Source organism: Chelmon rostratus, chromosome 6 (assembly GCF_017976325.1).
Source record: "Chelmon rostratus isolate fCheRos1 chromosome 6, fCheRos1.pri, whole genome shotgun sequence".
Taxonomy (NCBI): domain Eukaryota; kingdom Metazoa; phylum Chordata; class Actinopteri; order Chaetodontiformes; family Chaetodontidae; genus Chelmon; species Chelmon rostratus.
This window is the reverse complement of record NC_055663.1, coordinates 12361446-12387503: the sequence shown is the minus strand read 5'-3', so window position 1 is coordinate 12387503 and position 26058 is coordinate 12361446. Positions and strand designations below refer to the sequence as shown.

General features: G+C 40.5%; 2 protein-coding genes across 6 annotated transcripts; both read left to right on the top strand.

Moving 5' to 3' along the window:
* The first annotated feature begins 190 nt into the window (after window positions 1-190).
* Window positions 191-2276, top strand: si:ch211-245j22.3 (uncharacterized protein LOC563798 homolog). The gene is made up of 5 exons (XM_041939805.1): window positions 191-261; window positions 844-976; window positions 1158-1307; window positions 1412-1517; window positions 2140-2276. Exons 1-5 carry the CDS (start codon window positions 191-193, stop codon window positions 2274-2276), a joined length of 597 nt encoding a protein of 198 aa, XP_041795739.1.
* A 1569-nt stretch (window positions 2277-3845) lies between these two features.
* On the top strand, window positions 3846-25774 carry ppfibp1b (PPFIA binding protein 1b). Of its 5 annotated transcripts, none has more exons than XM_041938858.1 (27): window positions 3846-3983; window positions 9834-9915; window positions 10652-10857; window positions 11966-12055; window positions 12175-12288; window positions 13043-13171; window positions 14085-14177; window positions 15471-15588; window positions 15787-15831; window positions 16791-16852; window positions 16941-17025; window positions 17770-17909; window positions 18293-18390; window positions 19275-19332; window positions 19576-19750; window positions 20204-20236; window positions 20879-21020; window positions 21256-21387; window positions 21641-21791; window positions 21922-22033; window positions 22645-22733; window positions 23057-23179; window positions 23284-23409; window positions 23498-23686; window positions 23972-24136; window positions 24440-24505; window positions 24603-25774. In XM_041938858.1, the coding sequence occupies exons 2-27, from the start codon at window positions 9852-9854 to the stop codon at window positions 24684-24686; spliced, it is 2889 nt and encodes a 962-aa protein (XP_041794792.1). In that variant the 5' UTR covers window positions 3846-3983; window positions 9834-9851; the 3' UTR covers window positions 24687-25774. The 5 variants fall into 5 exon arrangements, with proteins under 5 accessions (XP_041794792.1, XP_041794791.1, XP_041794794.1 ...); XM_041938857.1 differs by having other exon boundaries at window positions 19272-19332; XM_041938860.1 differs by lacking the exon at window positions 15787-15831 and having other exon boundaries at window positions 19272-19332.
* Window positions 25775-26058: the final 284 nt, after the last annotated feature.

Here is a 26058-nt window from a genome sequence, read left to right as displayed (position 1 = left end):
CATTTGCCTTCTACTGAATTCAATTACAACCTTCCTTTTTGTGCCCCCCTCTGAGGAGATTAGCTCTGTGTAATTTGTCAAATGTGATAAGGTAGTGGTTGGTGCAATTAAGAAAGCATGGCATAAGCTGGGATTTGCTGTGTATATTAAGTCAGTGGTGAATGCAGAGCTGTTGCTGCTCTGTTACACAATGGGCCAAGCTGCTACCTTGCCTTGTAGGAGAGGGGAGTCTTATATTTCAGAGCTGTATGAATGGTTCAGGTAAGATTTGCATTTGGCTTTTGACAATTCAACAGAAAAGCTCTTAACTAATACCATGCTCTTGGTGTATTCAGGTAGAAGACACCCGTTTTAACTAGATGAAAGGGGGGAGGAAGCACAAGTGTTCAAGCCTCCCATTTGAACAGTGAGAGGTTTTAACAAGCATAGCTTTTACCTTATGCATGCACCTTCAACTGCAGATGTTGGGTGAAGCAACTTTCAAGAAGTGTACTACTAGGTATCTTATGCAGGATATATTATTTCCCAGATACATTTGAGGAATGGTGTCTAGCCCTACTTTATCTCAATGACTACACAGCTGATAAGCTTAATTTTGTTGTTGTAAAATGGTTAAAAATAATTTGGCCTAATTATCTTAGCGCACACATTGCAGGGTGTAGACAAGCTTTCAAACACGTGTAATCTGCAGGTTCGGGATGGGTTGACCTTAATTCTCTTAATTCTTAATGAAAAGAACAGACTGACCCTTCATTCAAACTGCCTCTATATCTTATTGTGCACTGTAACTGAAAATGAAATGTCTTTCTAAAAAAAAGTGTATTCTCTGTCTTTTTGTCATAGAAAGTTTATTAATGAATGTCCAAGTGGGCTGATCACACTTCATGAGTTTCAAAGACATTTCTGCAATGGAACAGTGGGCAGCGAGTCAGCTGAGTATGCAGAACAGATATTCCGCACATTGGACAATAACAGGGTAGGCAAAGTACTCTGAATGACTTTCAGCTCTATATCTGATGAGTCTGGAGGGAAGAGTTTTCCTGCAGACCGAACAGGACAACAGTGCATATGCTCTGTCATAGTGATGCATCAGAAAATTAAAACAACCAAACCAAACTGAACAGCAAACACTTGTTAATGAGGGCACTTTTCTTCAGGATGGGGTCGTTGATTTCAGGGAGTACGTCATGGCCATCAGCATGCTTATTGAAGGTTCAGCTGTGGAGAAGCTGCGGTGGTCATTTAAGCTCTACGACAAAGACAGAGACGGAGCCATTACAAAGCAGGAAATGCTGGAGATCATGCAGGTTTGCCCAAAGCAAAAGTCAAGACTTACTGCACATTTCATTACAGCTTCCGTATGAGATGATCCATTTCAGTCCAACTGGTGTGTGTTTCCTTTTTTTCACAGGCCGTTTATAAGATGAGCGTAGCAGCTGCTTCAATCAAACCCCACCCACTAACACCTGAAGAATGCACCAACAGGATATTTGTGCGATTAGATAAAGACAATAACGGTGAGGAAGTTTGAAATCATGGATGTCACACTCACCCATATGGTTATAGGGCACTTAGTGTGTCTTTTGTTGCCCTCAATAAATGGACCTTGTATGCTAAACAGCTATGTTTCTATAGAAGAAGGCAAATATATTTATAACATCATCTTAAACCCTTTATTTTAATTCTGTGATCCAAGCCTCAAGAAACACATGTCATTTATTTTGCGGTTGTAAGTCTTTAAATTTGAGATTGTTATTCAGATGAAGCAAGCACATACTTGAAGCTGAGGTACAGGACCAAACTGAAGATAAATTACAGCATGTATAATGTGCACAAGAAAATTAAATAATGCTGAATCCACTAAACATATAAGAGATGATGTCAAGTGCAAAACATTTGCCAGGGATTTCAAAATGTTATGCATTTTAGGTTATGAATATTGTGCACATACCTCCACATAATGCTTACATGTGAGAAAACATTAAAGACAACTCATATTCTTCCTACATGGATTATACTGTATACTTATACAAAGACATATGCATACCATCATGCACACAATTAAGCTCTTTCTCACTAATATCAACACTTGCAGTGTTCTTTGTCTGTGCTCACCGTCTGTCCTTGTTATGTCTGTAGCTGTCATCAGTCTGGAGGAGTTCATAGAGGGAGCGCTGGATGATGATTGGATCAGGGAGATGTTGGAATGTGACCCCAGCACTGTGAAGGTGGAGAGGCCCCTGAGGAGGGACACCATTTTGGGGACCCACGGTTGACCTGAAGTGGGGTATTCTATTCACTGGGAGCAGAGAAATGAACCTGTCAATGTTTGGATTTAAAATTTTTCAGGAATCATTCTGCAGCACAGCTTCCACTCACTGTGACAAATTAAGTCATGGCCTGTTGAGTAACTTCAAGGCAAACGCTGGAGAGCAGTAGAAAATTTAGACATGGGTTTATTAGGTTGCCACAATATGAAAAGCATTAATTTCTGCCTTGTTGCGTTGTTTTGTATTATTTTTCTTCTGCTGTTTGGATCAGTGCTTGTTATGTTTTTTGTTTGTTTGTTTGCTTCATTTGATGTAGTTTTGAACATTTCTGTTCCAAGTCTAATTGCATCCCCTTATAGACTACATCGTGGCTAACGTGCACCAATGAAATTGTACTTGTCCTACTCATATTTCTGGATATCCATTCTGCACTTGTGGCCAGATTAACTTGCACAAAACAACAGACTCAAAATAAATCGTAAAGTAAAATGCTACAATGGAATTTACAATGATGTTGTCCCTTAATTGCCTGTAACATCTGCCCTGCATACCATTGGTATTAAATGCATGTCAGCTGTCCAGTTCTGGGCCTAAACAGTAGGTGTATAAGACATACTAGTGGTGGGAAGTAACTACGTACATTTTTCAAGTGCTGTGTGTAACTATAATTTTGAGTTATTTGTACATTAATCTTGAGATATTTCCATTTTATGCCACTTAGTACTTTTACTTTACTTCATTTGTCTGACAGCTATAGCAACTTATTACTTTGCATGTTATAAACTACCAAATAGCATACAAAGTTGTTAAAACTAGCCGCACTTGATCGGCTACAACATTAAAAAGATGCTTGGGTATTCATGCATCAGTAACAATAAAAGTAAAAAAACAATAATCTGTAACATAATCTGAAAAGGACCATTGTGCTAATTGAGTACCTTTAAATACTTTTAAATGGTTAAGGACATCTTGCTGTTAATACCTGTGTACTTTTATTTACATAAAACTTTTCGTTGTATTTGACTTTTTTTGCTTTGTAATATTTTTACTTTGGAAGGATACTTTTTCCTCCACTTACACTCAGGGGCCACTTGATGTCTCCCGTGCTTTTCAAAACTGACACACAGGCGCCATTATGCTGCTTTCACGTTTCAGCAATAAGGTAGAAGCCTTTCAACCCCGTTCAACCACACCATATTTACAACCGCCAAATGTTACCGTTGCTCCTGGTCAGCATTCACACATATAAATTGATTATTATTAATAACGATAACAATAAGAATGGGCAACATGCTGCATACAAGACTGGTACGTTTTTTTAAATAAACCATAAAGTTTTTAAATATATATATTTAAATATAATAACAATCCCGTCCATTGCAAACCTTAACAGTGAATGGCTTTAATCAGCAAGAAACACGCATCTCCCATATTTCCTATGCTACAGTGAATGCGCCAGGACTCCCATCATATAAAGTGTTCCTGCTTCCAAACCAATCCCGGCAGCCGTAGGGCGGGATTTTCCAGCCATGACGTCCCGAGTTTTCCAGCAATCTTGGCACTTCGACATCATGGCGTAGCGTCGTGGACGGACGGTCGGGGGTAGCACTGGTGGGCTCGGAGAAGTTCAGAAAACGAGCATTGTGGACTATTTGTAAATAGCAGAGGGGGGGAAATAACAGAAATCCCGAAATCTCTTCGAACTTAATTTCGGTAAGTGAATCCGTTGATTGTTAGGATGTGATTTATTTTTTCCACTAACTTAAGTTTAGGAGTTTCTAACGTTTAGTCGAAACAAACGGTTGTTGTGGCACGCGCAAAGAATATGCACTTTTTGTCAACGTAACAACGTTAACGGCCCCTTTTTCAGAAGTTGGACAAATCCCACTTTTATTTCACTTGTTGCGCATTAGCAAGGTAAGAAAACGCCGAGTGCAAATGTTCTCATGGTTCCGCAGCATTTACACACTGTTACTACGCCTCAGCCTAGCGTTACGCTGATGAACAGTTTCATCTGGAAGTAACACCAAAGTTAGCTACACCCAAGTATCAACCCTCGCGAAGATGGGGTTCTATGGTAAAATGCTGTGTGACTGGGGGTGTAAGGTTTCTTGACGTGAGAAAGTCGGTCTAACGTCGGTTTATGACTTTGCCACAACTGCAGACACTGCCAGACTTTGTGGTGAGTAACTCCCAGCGCCCAGGGCCACATTTTTTTTGCGTTTTTCTACACTTCATCGGGTTTGATGTTGCCTTCAGGTGGTGCTGACTGCTGAGATTTACTTTGACGGTGATATCCAAGGTGAATTGACCCAGACTGTCTACGAAGCGAGGTTGTCTGTCTGTCTGGAGTTTGCTGTCTGAGGTTTTGTCTTTTTCTTTTTCCTCCCCAAAGCTATGAAATGTGATCAGCTGCTGTATTGCCCTCCAGTCGACCTCTTTCAAACTGTTTGGTCTCTCTTCAAATGCTCTCCAAAAACAACTGTCTAAAAACCAGATGTTCCCAAGGTGATGACTGTCCTCCAGTGCTCACTGTACACCCATCAGTACAATAGTTTCTGAGTTTCTGGTCCCCCTCCTACCTCTGCAGCGTGGAAAACTTGATGAAGTTGTTTCAAACTGATGTGTGGTGTTTGAGGTGTCTCTTTGTGATTTAACTCAAGGGTTGGCCTTCAAAATGTTTCACATTGTTCAGATATTGTTAATACACAAAGCAAAATGCCAGGAAGTTATTTATAAGGAGTACTAAAAACGTTTTACTCATATGGAGTGATTCTGGATAGTCCTGTACACAGCAAAACAACAACTGTGCTCTTTTGTGCTCTCTCAGCTCTTTTGATTTACGTAACCCAACCCTCTGCACCACGTGTTTACTATCCAGTGTTGTATTGCTTTTTGCATAAGTGTCAACGATGAATAACTTTGAAGTGAAGTTCAGGTGCAAGCAGTGCAGTTGCCAGTAATATGAGAAGAATGTGTGCTTCAATGATCTTTTGCATACATACTGGCAGGAAAAAGTCTTGGATGATTTTATCACACAGAATCTCTGTATTAGAAAACCTCAATTTTAATGTTTTGTTCAATGTGTTTACACTGCATCAGCCATTGCACGGATGCCTTGTGGTCTTATTCTTTTTAGGTCCAGCTTGTCCAAAGGAAAAAAAAAAAGAGCCTCCTTTAGATTTGCATCCACGTCTCATTTTCATATAGGCCTCCTTGTTTGGTGTAAAATTAGTGATGATGTATTCTGTCTGCTGACGCGGGTTGGAAATAGCAGCAGGTTATTCCAGAGCAGCGCCCTGCCGGCGGCTGGTGGATTCCCTGACTGTGTGTGCACGCGGGGGATGAGTGGGACTGCTTCATTTCATGCATTCTTGAACTTGGAGACATCAGCCCTGACATGCGATCAAATCACAGCAGACATTTTGTACATAATATAACTATATTAAGCATGTAGTGTGTGGCACACAGAACATATTCTCAGTGCCCAGATGTACCTAGATGATGCCCGAGAAAAAGCTTATCCCTGTTACCCATTTTCTAAGGTTTGCGGTGTTTTTGGTTTCAGGTAAATCAGGATTAGGTGCGGAAGCCAGAATTAACCTTTTCAGTCAATGACTGCACACTCAAAACATAGTGTTATTATGCAATGAGACTTGGCTCTATCCCCTCATGTCCATAGAAGTAGACACAGATTATAAAACAAAAAAACTGTACCTGGATAAAAAAAAATGTAATGTATGGAATGGTATGGAAAACTAGTGTATGATTAATGCCTGGCCTGTGAATTCCTCTCGCCCAGGGCCTTTTTTTTACCACCAGTGCAATTTAGCACAAGCTGTTAAAGCTAGTTGCGTGGCTGCTGTAAACACTTTTCCCCTCAGAAACAAGTGGCCCAGAGGCTTCTATTTTGTTTTCTATATCCTGTGTGTGTAAGAGCATAGTTAAGTGGTCATTTGGGACTGGGGAATGACAAGATCTCTTTTTTTATCCCAGGAACACTTCAGCTCCCTGTAGAGTGTCCATTGTGGATGGGTTATGATGGTTCTCCCTGCCTGAAAGAACCAGAGCTGAAGGATTTGAAAAAAGCCATTATAGTGATCCACTCTCCCCCTTGTAGTCATTATTCTCTGCATGTCTCCATGAATTATATGGTGGTTTTCACCAAAGGGCAAGATTGCTTTTTGAATGTGGTTTTATTTTTTTCTTTTTGTTTTGTTTTGAGGCTCTTTATGTCTGAAAAGAGTATGCAGGCAGGTGTTTTTGCAAATGCCATGTGTACTGCAGCGTTGCATTGCATTTTTTTCCGTCTTTGTCTCCTCATGCCTCTCAGTCAAAATACCCCAGTACCATGAACAATACCCCCCTCTGTGTGTCTAAGGTTGGTGTAAGTGGTGCTTATAGATGGGCAGACAGTGAGACTTTGTTTTTGAGAGTGATGCTTGCTTGTTGGGATTTTTGAGATGTCTCCTTTGATAGCGAGCTTGCACATTTGGAATGTATACAATGCAGGTACAGATATATTGTCAAGGATGTTCTTTAAATTCAACAATTAATAAAAATACACTGTGCTAAAATGATTAGTGGACAGAAAATGAATCTGCATCTATTTTAATAGTTGTTTTAGCATTTTTCAAATACAAATGTCCTATGTCATATGTAAGAATTAACTGAATATTGTTGTACAATTTGTTGGACAGAGCAACCAATATGAAGATTTCCCCTTGGGCTCTTAGAAATAATAATGGACATTTTCACCAAGGATGCACAATACTGCATTTTTACTGATAACTTATTTTGGCAGAGATCAAGTCCCTCCAATTGTTGAATCAAGATATTATGCATACTCTTATCAGGATTGCTCACTGGCAGTTGCAGAAAAATAATAACAGTGCTTTTCAAAACATACATATTCACTGGGCAAAATAACAAAACTATTGCTGGCAGGTTTTTTACTGGTTTTGTTTCTCTTTGTTCCTCAAAAATTCATCATAATTATTATTTATACATATTATTTATTTATTACACGAAGACTTGCCAGTATTATCATGCATCCCTAATTTTCTCTATTTTCTGACATTTAATAGACAAACAATTAACGGATTAATCAAGAAAATAATCAATTTGCAGCCATAAAGCATTCTGAACCATAGCCTGTGTTTAGTAAGCCTTATAGACAACCCTCTTGTGTTTACATATGCACATACCATGGAGGTATCCCAGGCATTCCTTGTGCTGAGATCTTTCTAGACTCAAGTTCTGTCCTCTGAATCCAGGATGATGCCATGGAAGTGCTCAGACAGGGTCTTTACACTTGTCTGGCATTGATTGACACGTGGACAGCAGGTTATTGAGCAGCATGTCTGGTCTTGGCTGAGTGTGTTTTCAAGTATATTTGCTGAAAGCCATGTGTTAACCTTAACCCATACTTGCCTTTCTGCTTTGAGAGTAAAGCTGACTCAGGGTTTTGAGGGGGATGCCCTGCAGGCATTCATTCCAGTTTGAGTCATCATGAGCCAAACTCTGTCTGAGTTATCTGTTGTTAAAGAATGGGTTTCTGCTGGGTATTTGCTATCGGAGTGTTGTCAGTTGGTCCTGCTCCTCCTCATTCATTCTTCTTATGGATCCATCACAGTATGGATTCATTTTGTGAGATGTCTCAGTCAAGCAGGTCCCCTCCCTAAATCTGCTGTGTTTATTAACATCTATTCCAATTCAAATTCTGTTTCTTTCAGCAGAATATTCTTGAAGGCATGTGCACGCATCAGTGTGTTCAAAAATATAGGGCACTATGGGGCACTCTTGTTCTCTGTGCTGTATTTCTATCTAACATTGTGTGTCTGTCTGATAAGACATCATTAATGTGTTACTGCTAATACTAGGTCTTACACCATTGCTAATCTTTCAGTGGGCATGATGTTTTTAAGTTCTTTCATCCTTCATTTAATGTGAGTACTTCTGTGCCTAGCCTAAATAGATAAGCATTTTAAGCTTCTAGCAGAACATTGTAATATTTCCTTTCAAAATAATTGATTCTGTTTTCTGCTCTGGGTGTTTTTAAATGTCATGATTTATTTCTGCTTGTCCCATTTGTACGAGAAGTTGGACCAGCAGTTTCTCTAGGCAGCCAGAGAGGAGAATTTTTATGCCCACATTCAGAATTTTACTGTTTGAAACCGCTCAGCAGTTTACTATAAAGCTGACTGATGGCATGCTGGTTCCTCTCAGCTCATCTTGGCCTGCTGTGTGTTGTGACGATTCTTGTGTTTTAGGGCACGCTTATTTTACACATAATGGAAAATGTGACCACAGGAATGCTTAAATAACAGTCTGTGGGTGGTTTCCATAAAGTTTGAAAACAGTGCTATGTCCCAGTGTTGGGCACTCCCAGGATGTGAGGCAGTCGATTAAAGGAAGAGGTGTGTGTGTGTGCATGCAGATGAGTGCATGTACATGCATGTTTCAGCATGCATCAGTGTACAGCAGAGCCTTTTGATTAAATGGCCAAACAAAGATAAAGGGTCTGTTGTTGCTGCTTGGGCAGATGTCCAAGACTGGGACACTAAAATGTATCTTCACTCGGCTCCAAACAGACTGTCCAGTGTCCTATTGGCAGGACATTCATTGTGCCAGTATTTTAGGGAAATGGTCTGATTGATATTCTGAAATGCATTTTACATCAGTCTTAATCTGACAAAACTAACATAAGATCTCTGCATGTATAGAGCTCAAGAGGGTAGAACTCCTTCAAGCACATACCATTTTCTTTTAGTTGTTTATGTTTCAGTCTCCTATTTTTTAGCTACCATTGACCCCTGGTTATCAGGGGTCAAAAGTTTTTTCTTGCATATGGCTGCACTCCTGTGCAGTCAAACCCCTCTCACAAACATGCTATTTTACCAGGCACTACCCTTTTTTTAGGCAAGCAAGGTTGCTGAGGATGTTCTGCGGTTACAACCTAATTCCTGGGTGGGAACCTTTTGTAATCACATGCTTAACAGCAACTTCACTACACTTTTTAGCCTAGAAAGCTGAACACCTCTGTAACTGGTTTGCTGGATTTGTTCTGCACCATTGACATTCACATCTCAAGCACACAGAGCAGCTGCCACAATGACTTGTTATTATATAGGCTAAACTATGATTCTGGGTCCATCATGCTGCTGGGTTATTAGTCATAGTAATCATGGATGGTTTCATTGTAGGTTCCTTCCTGTTTCATGTCAGATTCGTTGTTGTCTTTTCATCATCTTGGACTTTGATCAACATTTTTCACCATTTTCTGACATTTTATAGACCAAACAACTAATCAATAATTAACTTTTTATGTGTCACTGCTTGGTACACAATGCAAGTGCAAAAGGATATTTTTTATGGAGCTGTATTGCACATTTCTGTGTCTTATATCAGTGCAACATCTGTATACTGATGGCTGTTTTTGATAGGAGTCAAAATATACACAAGTTTTCAACATGACTAAAATAGGTATGGAGCAAATTTTAAAGGGTGGAGCTTTTTCGTTTTCTTCTTTTTTTTAAAACACTGTTTAATTACTCCTTCCAGATTTATCAGTGACTGAAGATGATGTCTGATGCGAGCGACATGTTGGCAGCTGCTCTGGAGCAGATGGATGGCATTATAGCAGGTAAGGGTCTTCTACAATATTTAGCATCATATTTTAACATGAATTGTAGCATGCAAGTGTTTGAGTTGTGGTTCCTTTTTTAAATGCTGTGTCCAAGCATAAAGCAAAAAAAAGTCTGATACATAACTTCCAGGTTAAGTCAACATTGGTAAGAGTTAATCTAGTTTCTTGTGGTTTTTTGCAGAGCTGACATTTTAGATTGATGTCATGTGATGCCTGGAGCGCCATGTTTGTCAGAGAAGGTTTAGTATTTTTTTGCGCTCATTTAGGCTGTGTGGCTTGTAGCCATGTTCACCAGTGTTGCAGTGTATTTAGATTTATTTAAACACCAACTTGCATTGTGCATCAAGGGAACATTTGAATTATTTTTCTCACATTGTAATGTTGCAAAGGGCTTTTGAAACACTGGCTATGGCTCCAGAGAATCAGATGTCAAACCAGCACCGTTCATGGCCAGTTCCAAATAATGGAATTATTTGGAATTGGAATTACTCACGTTAGTTCAGCCTAAGCTATCATATAAGGAGATCAAGTCTTGTCCCTTATGTGGCACAATGAATTGTTGTTATGTGTGCTTAAATCACTGTGGGAACGTTCTCTTGTCCTCTCCCCTGTACTAGTAAGAGCAGTAGTTTTTGTTTAGTGAAACCTGTCTAAATAAACACCTCTGTTTTGTCTTTTATTTCTAGCTCCTTTTTAATCAGTTCTTCTCTCCTGCTGTGCTTATATATCTCAGGCTCCAAGGCTCTGGACTACTCCAACGGGCTGTTTGACTGCCAGTCGCCCACCTCTCCATTCATGGGCAGCCTGAGGGCACTTCACCTTTTGGAAGACCTGAGGAGCGTCCTTGAGTTGATGGACACAGAGGAAAGGGAGAGCCTACGCTGCCAGATCCCTGAGTCCACAGCTGACAGCCTGGTCGAGTGGCTCCATGGTCACCTGGTAAGATCCTAACATGCAGGAAAGATGCATACATGCTGCATGACACTCAAAGATCTCTGTATTACAGACACTGAACAGATTAGATAATGCAGCTGGTAGGTTTTTGGAGCTTTCATCATCTGCTGAAAGCAATGATGTGTTCAATCCTAAATTTTAAGTGTGATAACTGGAACTGAAGATCATTAAATACAGCCACACTGACCTAATTTCTGTATTCACCTGAATTGTGTAGCCTCATGTCAGATCAGTTTCGCTGGTCACGTCACATAGCTGGTTTATCAAGGCATACAAGATGTAAAATATAGGACTACAGCATGAAGGTGATGCCATATCTGCTGACAAGTTTCAGGTTCTTTTAAAGGCTTTAGGTAACTTTGAGATTTTCTATCCATTTCACCTTCAATGTATTGGAGAAGGAAAGAATACTTCCAGTGTCTGATTCAGTTTAAAATGTGTAACCATGAAAGACCTTATCTCTGTGGTGGGTGGACAAAATGTGCTGCAAACAGGCTTCTGCACATCTGGTTTGCTTCTGATTGTCCTGATTCTGTGTGCTACATTAAATCTCTATGGGGAGAATGTCTAATCAGCATCTCTCTCTCTCTTTCTCTCTCTCTTTCTCTCTCTCTTTCTCTCTCTGTCTCTTCCCCTCCTCTGCTTCCTTATAGCAGGTGATTAGGGACATTTACTCTTTACTCTTTTGCCACAATCTCTCCAGTGTTGGCTGTCAGCTGTCATTTGTTTGCTAAGCTAAAACATAACTGTCCTCCTCTGCTGAGTTCTCTGGGAATTCAAGATGAAACGCTGGTGTTGCCAATGTCACAGCCAGTGTGCTGCAAGAAACATGCTGACTTCTTGGGAACCACAGTGGTGTTTGGGAGAGTGATGGGCTGTAGGCCAGATAAATGCCAGAGCTTTTGTGTAATGCTGTAACTCACCCTGTGTGCAGCAGTCTGAATGTGGGCCTTCTTCTCAGCCATGTAAGGTTTTGTTAGTGAGGAGTTAGTCAGCGCAGCCAGTCACACTTTTGATGTGAGCAGCTGAATTCATTAACTTTCAAGTACTACTTTCTTGTGTCTGCACTATCTGATCCATATTTTCCCTGCAGTCCAATGGGCACATCTCGCTGGGTGGGGGTGACCACTACCAGGAAAGGCTTTCCCGCCTAGAGAGTGATAAGGAGTCTCTGGTTCTTCAGGTATCCATTCTGCAAAGCTTAGATGATCTTACCAGTTCCACAAAGTGTCAAATCTCTAATATATACAGTATTTATGTTAGATAGAAATAAGAAAAGAGTGTCTAATTGGTTCTATGCAGGTGAGTGTGCTGACAGACCAAGTGGAGGCTCAGGGAGAGAAGATTCGAGACCTGGATTTGTGTTTGGACGAGCACCGGGAGAAACTCAACGCCACTGAGGACATGCTGCAACAGGTATGGCTGTGTCTGTCTGTGTCATATGAAATATAGCTCAGGACAAACTGTTGATCAAGATCGAGCCAGTAGAGAAAGCTATACAAGGTTCGCAGCTCGATTTGCAAGATCACATGAGATCACGCAAGCCAAGAATCCATTTTGCCAGGCTTCAAGTTATGTGTTTGTGGTTCCGGACCAATCAGCATCCTATAAAAAAACAACAATGGCGGCTCCTGTAGAGGTTGACATAGATGCCACTACAACAACAGTTATATCAGAGTTGGAGAGTATTTCTTCACTGAAAGAAAAGCAAAGAGCGGCACTGAAAACTTTTCTCGATGGAAAAGATGTTTTTACTCTTCTCCTAACTGGCTTCAGCCAGAGTCCTGCTACAACATCATATGGTTTGTTGATCTAATTGGTTGAAGTTAGCCTGTGATAGAGGGTGATAGGCAGATGGTTCACCCTATCGCCTGCTAAGTATTCTTATTTTTTAAAGTGTCTGCCCTCTTCCAAGCAGTTTCCAATGACTTCCCAGATGGTTCTATGTAACAAACCATCTGGTGCGTGAGGTTACCACATGTGTGGAAGGGACACTAACTTTTAACTGGAAGGTCTTACTCCATGTCCTTCTGTCAGCAAGCATCTGCTGTGTTTAATAAGAGCATATTTACCGGTGTGCTGCAATGTTGTTTGCACTGCCAGTACAGACCACATAGCAACCACTACTGTTTTTTGTGTTTTTTGTAACTATCTCCTTCTATCATTGTAGGAGCTTCTCTGCAGAACTGCGCTGGAGACCCAGAAGTTAGAACTGATGTCTGAAGTGTCCAACCTAAAGCTGAAACTGAATACTATGGATAAGGACAGACTTGACTTTGACAGATTCAGGGACAGTGAGGTATGTAAGCTACTTCTCAGGAAAGGAATTCTCTGTTTCTGCCTGTGTCCCTTTTCTCTCACCTCAGTACACACACACACTTTATTTGCTCCCACACACCAAACAAACACTCATCCGTGTTGTCCGACACCTGTGTGGGAACGGAACTTGTTATTTTCTTGTCAGTCTCAAGGCAGATGTGTGTTGAGTGAAAATAAAAAAAAGTCAGATAAATATTCACTTCAAGGAGATGTCAACATTTACTGAACTATCCATGGGAAATTTGCCTTGTTGTTGTGATTATTATTGAAAAACGTTACTGTGTGGCATGGATTACCTTGGTTTTTGACCTAATTTGAATTTACTATCCTGTGCTCAAAGGCTTTAAAAACATTAAGATGTCCTTTGTTTACTAGAGATGGGGAGGTTTCTTCTCCCAAATGAACCATACAGAGTACTTGGAACGCTTTCAGGCACATGATGTTATTGTTGTAGCCACATGGCCGTCTCTTCCACCCCACTGGAACAAAAAGCTGCTGTCGATGTTCTGTCTCACTGCACATAAATCACTTCTCTTCTACAAGCAGCTTCCTCTCGTGTTATCACTGCTGCTGCTTTGCAGCGTCTACTCTCCAAGGAATGCAGTCCCTTCAGTCGTATCTAGAGTTGCTTTATAGATTGTGTTTATACTGTACTGTACCAGTTATGCTGACTGAAATCAGATTTGAATTGTTAATGGAATATAAACCTTAGGTTCAAATACCACAGGTACAGGTGTACAGTTTTTTAGTTGAACTTTGAAATTGTAAAATGTGAGAGCTGCCATAATGAAATACATACTGAAAAAGTAATAAAATATTAAACTGTCACCAGTATTTAAGGAATTTGCTTACTCTCTTACTAACATTCTGTGATGTGCACTCTATTCTTTCAGGATTTGATGCTTGAAATTAATGAACTGCGGTACAGACTGACAGAGCTGGAGAGTGAAAAACTACAGTATGAAAAGAAACTTAAATCCACAAAGGTGAGTAATCGTGGGGTTTGCAAACCCTCCGTGTTTATATGAAAAATGATTCATGACTAACCTCTTATTGTTTCCTGGCTGTTCATTTCTTGTTATCTTCCAGAGCTGCCTCCTCTAGCTTAACGCTTTTTATTATTTTTTTTAACATTTTGTGAGGAACCGAAATTGTTCGGTCTAATTCATTACTTAGCCAGTTAACTCAATTCTGAATTGAGTTATTTATGATTGTTGTGACTCTATTTTATCGTGAGGATGCCATCTTCAGTGGACATAAGGGTACTGGATGATCTATATCTTAAGGAGGAAGTGCACCTTTGCAGTTGGTACCCATAGAGAGTAAAAGTGCTCGTAAACTTTGGACTCTGTTGGTCAGCAGTGGCTTTTATTTGATGTGCTTCATAATGTAAATATCTTGGATTCAGTCTTGGTTATTCAACCTTCTTGACTTCTTTTATCTTTTGCTTCTTGCATCTCTATTTTCTCTCTCTTCCTTGGTTTGTCTCTCTACTGCTAGTCGCTAATGGCCAAGCTTTCTAGCCTGAAAATCAAAATGGGCCAGTTGCAGTATGAGAAACAGAGGAAGGAGCACAAACTCCAGGCTATGAAGGTTGGCTTTTCTCAGGATGACTGTTTTGCTTGCTGTATGATTATGGTTTTGACCTCTCCCTTTGGCTCCTCTTCTGTTTTTTATTTTTGAAGGAAAAAAATCATCAAATCTGGTTTGCAGCAGTTTTCCAAGTTTTTTTTTTTCTGTTTTAGGCAAAATTATGTCACTTTGCAAACAATGATATAACTTAATTTATTGTACTGTGAAAATTCAGAAAGTCAAGTGTAGTCAGAAATACCACTTCCTTAAGTCTGCACTAGGTTTTCAAACCACAGGTATGCTTTAATTTTGGGTTTTTGTCAAGAGTTGGCAAGAGTTTTTCTGTGTTTTCCTTTCTCCCTCGACACACTCGTCCCACTAATTTCCTTTTTTTCTGATCATCTTTATTAAAACCTCTTTTCAAATTGATTTGTTTGTCTCCATGCTTGATTCCTGTTCCGGTCACTAAAACATGTATTGTTTTTGTATAATCGCTCTAGTTCTTGTTGTTACCGCAGCCCTCCCAGACATCAGTGCTCACCACTCTACTCACATGTTACCCTTCAGAGCAGGTGTGGCCTGCGTGCCTGTACGCCACGTCAGCATCTGTGAACCTTTGTGTTGTGGTTTGTTTGTAGTGTGGATAAGGGGTGGGGGGGGCTGTCTTTGTGGAGGAAATATCCTCACTGTTGTCCTCTGTTGGGCAGGAGGAGCTAGCTATACTGAGGAGGCAGCTTGAGGGCAAAGACGGAGAGATGAGGAGACTGCAGGATGAGACAGGCTTCAAAGCCATCGCCTCAAGCAGTGCGGATCCCACAGAGAGAGGTGGGAAAACTTGTCGAATCACAAGCCTTACTGAAGATCAGCATGCATGATGTTTAAACTCAGGTTCAGTCATGTTTTGTTATGTGATTGAGTGGTAATATCTATTGTTTATATAAAAAAAACAAGAGGCTTAGTTCTGCAAGAAGTCAGAATCTGCAACCAATCAGTTTCTGTTTCATAATTCTTTGTCCTCTTTAGTTTCTCATCCAGATGAAACTCTTAGAAAGAGGCTGAAAGAAAAACGTAAGGGGGGTTTTTATGCTTGTGTTTATTATTGCACTTTTATTACTGCACCCATCTCAACCCATGATTGCATGAACGAGCATGAGCCATCTGAACTCTGCTTGTCCATTATAACCCATTGGAGTGCTAATACCCAACCACAGCGCACCACATCACCAGTCTGTTGTCAGCCTTTTAAAGACTGTAAAACTGAACAAAACCAAGGTCGTGCAAAAGCTGTATATCTGTTTCTGTGTCCGACATGGAACAGCAGCGAGGAATGTCTGCTTTGTGTTTTCAACAGGAATGAGGAATGAATTGTGTTGTTTGTCATAACCATTCAGGCTGCTCACTCATCCTCCTGCCTCATGTCGTCCAACAATAATCACCTCCTGTACCCCCTCAGTATCTCTCTTCAACTCCTCTACACCCTCCACTGCTCACACCAACAGCCAGTGTGTGCCCTGCTAACCTGTAATGGTGTCATGTTCACTGTTGTCTGACAGTATCTTTGTTGTTAGTGCTGTCCTCGTATCTGCGCCTTCCCCCATCAGTGACCTCTCACACATGTAGAACAATTTCATTTTTCGCTGAGTGCTCGGACGCCCTCACATGACTCTGCACATACGGTGCGGCTCTCTAGATCTAGAATTGTACAGGAGTGTTAAGTCAACACTTGTGTTAAGGGTTGACTACTCACACATCCTTGTAGCAGAGTCTGTGTTCTGAAAACTGAAAATGTTCTACCAAAGTGAAATATGTGAAACACCTGCTCACACAAGAATATGGTGTATAAATTTGAAGAACTCAAAGACTGTAGCTTTGATTTTACTGGACAGTCGCTATGACAGTCAGTAATGTTGCTGTCTGTATGGCGTGAATGTATTCAATCCTCCAGTTGCACCCTGTGTGTTCAGGCTTTTTATCCAACCCCACCTGAAATCTACGGTTCTTTGTAATACGTTTTCTCTCCTCACTAGATGTGGAAGTGCAGAGAATGAAAAAGGCAGTTGAATCATTGATGGCAGCTAATGAAGAGAAGGTACGTTTGACAAGTTGTGGCAAACTGATTCGGCTCTAGTCCTGCAAAATTTGCCTCACTTTGGTATTAATTGTTTTCTCTTTGGCAGGATCGTAAGATTGAAGAACTGAAGCAGTCGCTGCTGCGGTATAAGAAGGTTCAAGACATGGTGATGTCAGTACAAGGGAAGAAAGGTTAGATAACTCTTTAGGAAGAGTAGATGAATAATTTGATCTCTGATGTAAATAATACTACAATTAGTCATCTTTAGCAACAGTTGTTTATACCATTAACTACGTATTGTGTCTACTTAACATTAGAACTGCACGATATGAAGAAAATTTGTGATGTACGGTAACATTGTTCAGGATATTGTGGAGTTTGCTGCTAAGAATTTTTTAGTTAATTTTTTTCAACTGGAGTTGAAATGGAAGGGATATTGCTATGATATGATGAAAATGCTGTCGTGTAGATCAAAGAAGTAATGACAGATTTAGGCCCGTCCTATTTATTTCAACAAAGCAAAATAAGAGAAAAGTAGAAAGGTTCCAGTTTGAAACAATCTTCATGGCCATTCATGCTAAAACGTCTCTTATTCTTGTGTTAAAGCACGCTCTTACATTTGAAACTTGATTTGGCGGCCAAACAGCAACCGTTCTCTTCTCTTTACCTTGTGTGTTTGTATTTCCCTGAGCTTACTGTTTGCTGACATGTTTGTTTATGCAACGCTGCTCTGTAGCTTTCTGCAACAAGTTTCATTTGACTTTAATTTAGGCTGTCTTCAAAGTTCTGCCTAGAGGGAAACGATGTCAGATACACTTCATGTTCCGAGCTTTAAGATGGACTGATCAATGGCAAAAACAGCTGGAGCTTCTTACATTTTGCATTTCAAACTGCACGGCCTTTCTCAGTTGGGTCTTATTTATTTTCTACTACAGAGAAAACCAAAGACAATGAACATGTTGAGAGTCATGGTGATGGATCCGTTGCATTCTTGTCAATCAACTCGTCACCTGTGGAGTCAGAAAATTGTGAAGTGACTGATGTTGAACAACTAAGAAGGAAGAGCCCAGATGAGGTTTGTATAGCATAATATGAAGTGTCACAAATGCTTGCATCTAAAAAGCAATCGTTAGTGGGAGTACGTCATTGGAGAATTATATACAGCATGAACCCCCCCCCCCAAGCTACTTCAAATCTCATTCATCTCTAAAATGCTCAGTAAAACACTAGTGGCTCACATAAATTTCACACTTGTGAAATGAGTGTTCGAGTGTTCAAGGGCTCGACAACATCCAATTAATTGAATAACATCTCCTGTCAGTTCTCTAAGCCTGTGTACAAAATTAGACCCACTCGCAGCCCCAGGAGAATATGCAAGTTCACATTTTAAGGCCGTGCATATTGGATTTTAAAACAGTGTATTTTCTGTCTTCTTTTTTCATTTGGATCTGTGCTTAGTTGGAGATCCTCAATGGACTGAGTGAAGAGCCTTCACCCACACCCAGCCCTCCAGATCCAGAACAAGTGTCACCGTCTGCACCAACAGATTTAGAAAGGTAAAATATGAAAACGCTTCCCCTTTCACATGCATTGATTCGCTGCAATTTAAGTTCAACATGAAGTTTGCTGTATGAGGATTTATTTATTTATTTATTTATTTAATAAGCTGATAAGGATATTTTTTTACTTTAGATCTCATTTTTGTGCCAAAACTCTTTGAATCAATATGAACAAATAAAATGTCCATAAAATGTTGCAGGTTGATTTAGTTGGGACAAGTAACATGTACATGTGGTGTTGTTTCATGTATTCAACGTGTCTCTCACATAGTTTCCTGTTACACACCATTACAAAAATGAATAGTGTTTGTACCTGTTTGTTCCTGTTTCAGTGAAAAAAAAAGATATCACAGAACAAGCAGGGGTTTAAGTTCATTGTTTAAATACATCCTTACATGCTTAATATGAATGTTACAATATTTATTATTAAGATAATGCTGTGATTGCAATATTTTGGCCATGTACCATTTACGTTCACTACTGTGTATAGAGTGTTGTTGTCTATAAAATGTTTCAAAATAATTTTGGAAAAAAACAGTGAGAATTTCCCAGAGACCAAAATAACATCTTGCTTCTTTTGTCCATTCAAAAGTCTGAAATCCATTTACTCTCATCAAAGAAAAGCAGCAAATCCCTACTTTTAAGAAGCTGTAACCAATGAATGTTTGATGTTTTTACTTGAAAATGATTGAACCAATTTACCGCTTGTCTTCTTTTAGTCTTCTTTAAGTTACAAATCAGAAGAATGTGTGTAGCAGTATTCATATCCTGTAGCCCATCACTGCTGCTTCCCCTGACCATGCGAGACAAGCTCTTGTTGAGACAGTCCACTACACTACCATGAGTGAAGTGTGCATTGTTACGGTATGTCATTTCAGCAGCCCAGATACCACAAAGACTGGCAGCCAGGACCAGCTGGATAGGAGCAATAACGAAAAGGTAGGAGTTACACATTTTAAGGGGGAAAACATTTTTAATTATGTGGGGAAAGGCCTACATCAGTTTATAGTGTTTATAGCCTTTAGAATATCGCACATGTTGTGTTCAGTCTACATCCTTAACTTCACAGTAAAAGTAACAATATTTCAATTCTAAAGGCAAATATTATAATCGACCAGTATTTGTAGGACGGTATGTATGAACATAACAGCCATATAGGAGTGGTGTTTTTTGTTCTCTCAGAATACAAGTGAAGAGATCAGTAAGATCAGCGAAAAGCCGCCCATGAGTCCCTCTGCCACCTTGCCGGCCACCACGGAGGACGACAGCTTTGGGTCAAGAAAGGCTCGGTCATCTTTTGGAAAGGGCTTTTTCAAGATCCGTGGGGGCAAGAAGACGGCTAGTACCCCTAATCTTGGTGAGGGCAAACCACGTGATTTAGCAGCTAGATAAGGCCAAGTCTACAAAGTGGCTCAATCAGTTGATGCTGTTTTGGCATTGAGCTAGCTGTGGAATTGGCTTGCTGTTTACTAGAGAGGAAGATTTTTTTTGCTGGAGGTTTTTCTTCCACCATGGACCACTTTTTATTTTCCCAAGCCACACCCATGGAATATACTATGTGGACCAAGACCATAATTTGCAGCCCACACAAATTGTGGTCCCCATTTAATTATGGAAGTCCATTTTGGTGCTGCTGTATGCCCTTCGTTCTGTGTATGTTCTTTTTTTTTCGTGTGTGCTGTACACATGTGTCTGTGTTTGTTCCACCTCTCTAAACCTGTAGTTATTTCAATCATAATTTCTGCCCTTTGTCTTGTTCTTTCCCTGCTGGGCCCTGTCGTGTGTTGTGTGTGGTTTGTAACACATGAAGATCGCAGCCGGAGTGCGAGTGCACCTATGCTAGGTACAGTATAGACCACAGGTCATTGTAGGGTTGCAGCCGATCTCTGAAGAAAACAAAGAACCTGCTGAATATCTGCTATATCACTGTACACCTATGCCTTTTCTAAACTCATCCGTTCAGCTGACGTCTTTTCATCATATCCCATCTCAGTAGCTCCAGTGCCTTTGTCATCACCCACTGTTGCACAAATGTATGTCCAACATACAGCCAGTCTGTGTGCCTGCATGTATTTGTTTCCACTCTTTTGTTTCTGTCAATCCCTTCCCCAAACAGAAAACTGTGTCAAGATCCAGGTCATCAGCTAAAATGATTCATTTGGATCTTGAAGGCCTCCCACTAAAAATGAAACAAACCAACTAATGAACTTTCTTTTTATCTAAAACAATACAACTATTTTATTCCAGCCTTAGTCACACTTCAGCCATGTCTCATGCATGCATACTAGAGAGGGTACTGCTTTTAACGCTCACTGCCATGACCTCCCAGTCTGTCTAGGTCTAGGAGACGTCATGTGTCTGTCGGAGTGTTTTCTGGGTCTCTACACTGGCCCTGCGCCATGGCTCTGTCTCCGTCAATCTTTGCATGTCTGTCACACTGCTGCTCATGATGCTGATGGTTTTCTGTCGGCTTTTGCTTATACAGCTGAAACGGAGCGACAGGGCACTGACCATCTGGATCTGGCCGGGCTGCCACAGAGGTCGGCAAACAGCGACAGCACCCACACACTCCCTACGACCCCAGAGAGCAAGAAAAAATCCAAAGGAATAAAGAAACTCTTTGGGAAGTGAGTATAAAATGGTGTAGAATAGAATACAACAGAATAGTCAAATGAGTAACACTTTATAAATACAAATCCATGGAAATGATTTGAATGCCTTTTCGTATAATGGACATAAATGTTTGCACACTTTCAGAATCTTCTAGAAATATGAAAAACTTGCAAAGTATTTAATCAAGTGTGTGTGATTGTGAGGATGTTTTTTAATACATGGGCTTGAATGTCATTTTTATTTTTCAAGGCTAAAAAGGAGTCAGTCTACCACATTTAACCTAGATGACAACTTACCAGAGGGTGAGTTCAAGAGGGGTGGAGTGCGAGCCACAGCAGGACCCAGACTGGGTTGGTCTCGTGACCTCCAGAGAGTCAACAAGTAAGTCTGTGCATTCAGCCTGAATAATGAGACTCAGAATGTGGTTTCCTTGTTTTGAAACTCTGGTGCACAATGAAATTCAGAAATCATGTGATGATTTTTGACAGAGCAGTCTTTGTTGGGATAACAAAGACATCAAAAATACATGTACTAATGTCACAATTTCCACTTGCACACATTTGCTTGTGTCCTTTATGTCACTTTACTACCTTTTGAAAGTTTTGACTTTTCTGTCCTCATTTCTTTTTCTCAGTGATGTTGATGCTCCATTTGCACGCTGGTCAAAAGATCAGGTGTGTGACTGGCTGCAGGAGCAGGGTCTCGGCCTTTATGTGAACATGGCCCGCGTGTGGATCTCCTCTGGGCAGACGCTGCTACAGGCCTCACAACAGGACCTGGAGAGGGTGAGCAGAACAATTTAATAAATTTAGCAAAGCTGGCAGGCAAGAAAAAGTATTCTTGTTGCTGAACTTATTTTGAAGTACCTCAGGGATGCTGTATGTAATCCTTACATGTTGTCTTGTGGATGTTTAGGAGCTGGGAATAAAACACCCACTGCACAGAAAGAAGCTGCAGCTGGCTCTGCAGGCCCTCGGCTCCGAGGAGGAGGACAATAAGGGAAAGCTAGACTACAACTGGGTGACGAGTGAGTACCAGCTGCCAGCCCAAGACATGAACCAGTTGTCGATTGCGTGACGTGTGTTTATGTTTCTGTAGTTACATAAAAAGTGCTATTCCAAATGTGTTGATGTTACAATCGTCGCGGATCTCCCATGAAATCACTGTCCGTGTGCTCCATAGCGACTGCTTTCTGTGTGAAGTTGAACAACTACATGTTATGCCACCCCAGAGGATTACTGGTACCAGTGAATGTGGATTGTGATATGGACTCATTGTATTTCTACAATTTGCTGTGCTTTGTCACTATTGCACTTTACTACCATCTTCTGGATTTTAAGATGCATTGTATTTATTCCACCAAGGTCAAATGCCCTGTCTCGCAATATTAACAAAAGTGAAAAATAATTTGTGCATTTGATCCACTCCAAAATGTAATAGGTTCTTCCTTGACCTACACTACACCCTTCCAACAAGTTTCATTAAGATAGGGCCTGTGGTTTTTCTGTAATCCTGCTGACAGACAAACAAACCAACAAACCAGGCCGAAAAAACAAAACATCCTTTGCCGAGGTAATTGCATTGGCAGACAACTTGACGTCCTTTTTATGACACTTAGTTCTTTCCCTTTCCTCTCAGGATGGCTGGATGATATCGGCCTCCCTCAGTATAAGACCCAGTTTGATGAGGGGAGGGTGGACGGTCGCATGCTGCACTACATGACAGTGGTGAGTGTTGCCGACACACATGCGGATAAGTAGGTCTGACTGTTCCGGTGCCATCTTGCATTAGAGTTTTTGCATAGATAGTCTGATGGACTGGAGATGTCCTGGTCTCACCCTCCATATTCGGGGCGGTACTGAGGTCACACCACAGCTTCTGCCTCCACTCAAACTGTGATTACTTTACTGAGGCTTCTTTGCCAGGGAATGTCATTTTTGCTGCAAAAATTATGTTTGCATGCTTTGCACTTTCTCAGATCTTCAACAGAAGTTTGCTTTTATTATTTGAATTTTACAGCAAGTCACTGATGTCTAACTTTGTCCCTCAGGATGACCTGCTTTCTCTGAAAGTGGGGAGTGTCCTACATCACCTCAGTATCAAGAGAGCTATCCAAGTTCTCCGACTCAACAGCTATGAGCCTAACTGCTTACGTCGTAGGCCATCTGACGAGGTACAACAGTCAGCAGCCTGTTCTGTTTGACATGCTCGTTTTATAATGCACAGCCGAATGTTAACATATCCTTTTCATCCTTTTTCTTTGCTTTGCACCCGTAGAACAATATTTCTCCAGCAGAGATTTCCCAGTGGACCAACCATCGGGTGATGGAGTGGCTGCGGTCTGTGGACCTCGCTGAATACGCTCCCAACCTGAGAGGCAGCGGTGTGCATGGAGGCCTGATGGTGAGACAGTCAAGTGTTCAGTCTTCCTGGACAAACAGAGAGTCTCTCCTGCAAGTATCCACTCCTAAAATGTCTGCTCTTTCTTCAGGTACTGGAGCCACGGTTCAATGTGGAGACCATGGCTTTGCTGCTGAACATCCCCCCCAACAAGACACTGCTGCGCCGCCACCTTGCCACACATTTCAACCTGCTCATAGGCTCAGAAGCCCAGCAGCTCAAACAGGAGTGTCTTGAAAACCCAGACTACACTCTGCTTACTGCCACCACCAAGGTCAAGGTGCGGCATTGAGTTCTTGAGGATAAACTGTTGATTAGTACTGCGTAAATAACATAAGTATTGCTGGTACCTCTCTTACGGTGGTTTCAGGGGTAAAGAGTATACAAGAATTTAGTTATTTATTTACTTAATGGAATGGTTTTATTAAAGCTGTTAAAATATCCACTGGATTTAACATAATGATGCTAAGATGAACATTTTTGAAGATGCACATTCTTCTGAACAGCGCATTTGCTGTGCTGATGTACTATATTTCTTTTTCTTCTCTGTCCTCGTTCATACCAGCCAAGGAAACTGTCATTTGGTAACTTTGGCAGTCTGAGGAAGAAAAAGCAGGAGGAGAGCGAGGAGTACGTGTGTCCGATGGATGTGGAGATGCCAAAGGGGCGAAGCTTTCAGAAAGGCTTCGAGCTCCAAATCTACGAGGACGACCTTGACAGGCTGGAACAGGTGAGCTTATTCTTCAAAGGGTCTGTTGTGCAATGATTTTATGCCACAGAAAAATGATAAATTATGTATCTAATTGCACGTACAGTTTATCTGAAATCTATTCTTATCAAAAACATTTATTATCAAACACTTTGAGGAGTAATTAATGTGGTCTTATTTTTTTTTTAATTATGTGTGTATATTGTCACCAGTATTGCTTGGAAGACTTGGAACTTTATTTTCTTAAGATGTTTGCTCAGTAGTTTCTGTATTCTGCTGTAGGTGTAAGTGTCTTTAGTTTAAAGGCTGCTTCTTGTTTTACAGATGGAGGACTCTGAGGGAACTGTGAGGCAGATCGGAGCTTTCTCTGAGGGAATTCAAAACCTAACGGTAGGAACCGTAAAGCTTTTCCCAGGGCCAGAATTTTTCCAGACAGACACTGGTTTTTATTTGTGACTCCTCTTTTTCTGTGTGTACCTTTTACCAGAGCATGCTGAAAGATGACGACTTCTTCAAAGAGTCTTCAAACTCACCAAACCCCAGCGTAACAGATGAGGACTCCAATGCATGAGACTGTCAGGGCCATGAGACCTGATGCTGCTGTGAATGAAACTCTGTGCCAACCGTCTCCACTCGCACACAGACTGGTCTCAACAAAGTCCAAGATTGCGCCCTCATTTGTTTTTAGTGTTGCATTCGAAGATGAGCCAAAAAGTATTAGTGTCTTTCTTTTTTCAATTTCAAGCGATATTGTTGAGAAAGTCTGCAGTCCAGTAGCCACTATTACCCCTGAACTTTGTCTCCATTACTCTGGTCTGATGGAACATTGAGGGCAACACCACTGCTTGCCTGCCAGCTGGTTTCTGGACATATTTTGTACTGGGTTGTGTAGTGGCACTTTTGATATCAAGTGTCAACCAGCAGAAAAAAGACATCTAAAATATGCCAATATAGATTTTAATATATGTCTTTTAAATTGCCTTCTGACTGTAGAACTATTGGAAAAAAAAGAGAGACGGATTCATTCAGAAGTAATATGCTGAGAAGAGTTTCCCATTTTTAGAAGTTAATGTAAAGTAGTAACTCTAGCTGCTATGTTTTCTACAGAACTAAACTTGCTAATTAAATGGAAATTGTCATACAGTATATGTTATCCTACGCTGAACATTTTACAGGTTTTCACCCACCAATAATATTCTACATGCATTTGCACCAATACATATCACACAGTACAAAGGCTAAAGAATATCATAGCATGGTATTGCAATTCAACACATTAATATAAGAGCTTGTTGTTTATTTTATTTTTCCTATAAATTGATTTTTAATGCAACCGTGTTGGCTGACAAGAGTTATTTTTGGAAAAGCTTATTCAGATTTGTGAGATAAGATACCTGAGAAGACAGATTTTGTTGTTTTTGTTTTTGTTTTTTTTTTTACTTTTGTCCATTTCTAAGATCAATAAACTAATGTAAATCAGTTTGAATTTTCCTCTAAAGGACACAGTTGAGTCTTTAACACCACCTGAAGACAGAGGAGATGATGGGAAAGTTGCTGATTTTGCTGAGCAATGATGAAAAGAAAACTACATGTGCTCTAAAAATATGTAAATTTAAAGTGTATAATTGTGAATTCTTCACTGGAGATATAGGCAATAAATGAAAGGCATTATAGCAATTGCACTCTTCTGTATTCACATTATAGCACTTTCTGCATGTTGACTTGAGTAATCTGCACTGAGCAACCTGCAAGACAAGTATATGTGAGAGAGGAGAGAGGACAGAAAAATGAATCCCCACATGCAAACAACAAGTAACTCCACTGTGATATCAGATTTCAAGGGTACATTGGACGACTGGAATTTTCATTGATAACCAGTATTGCGCAGCCTCTAATTTAAATCATTCTGGCATTTCAGGGGAACCAGACTTAGCGGTTTAGGT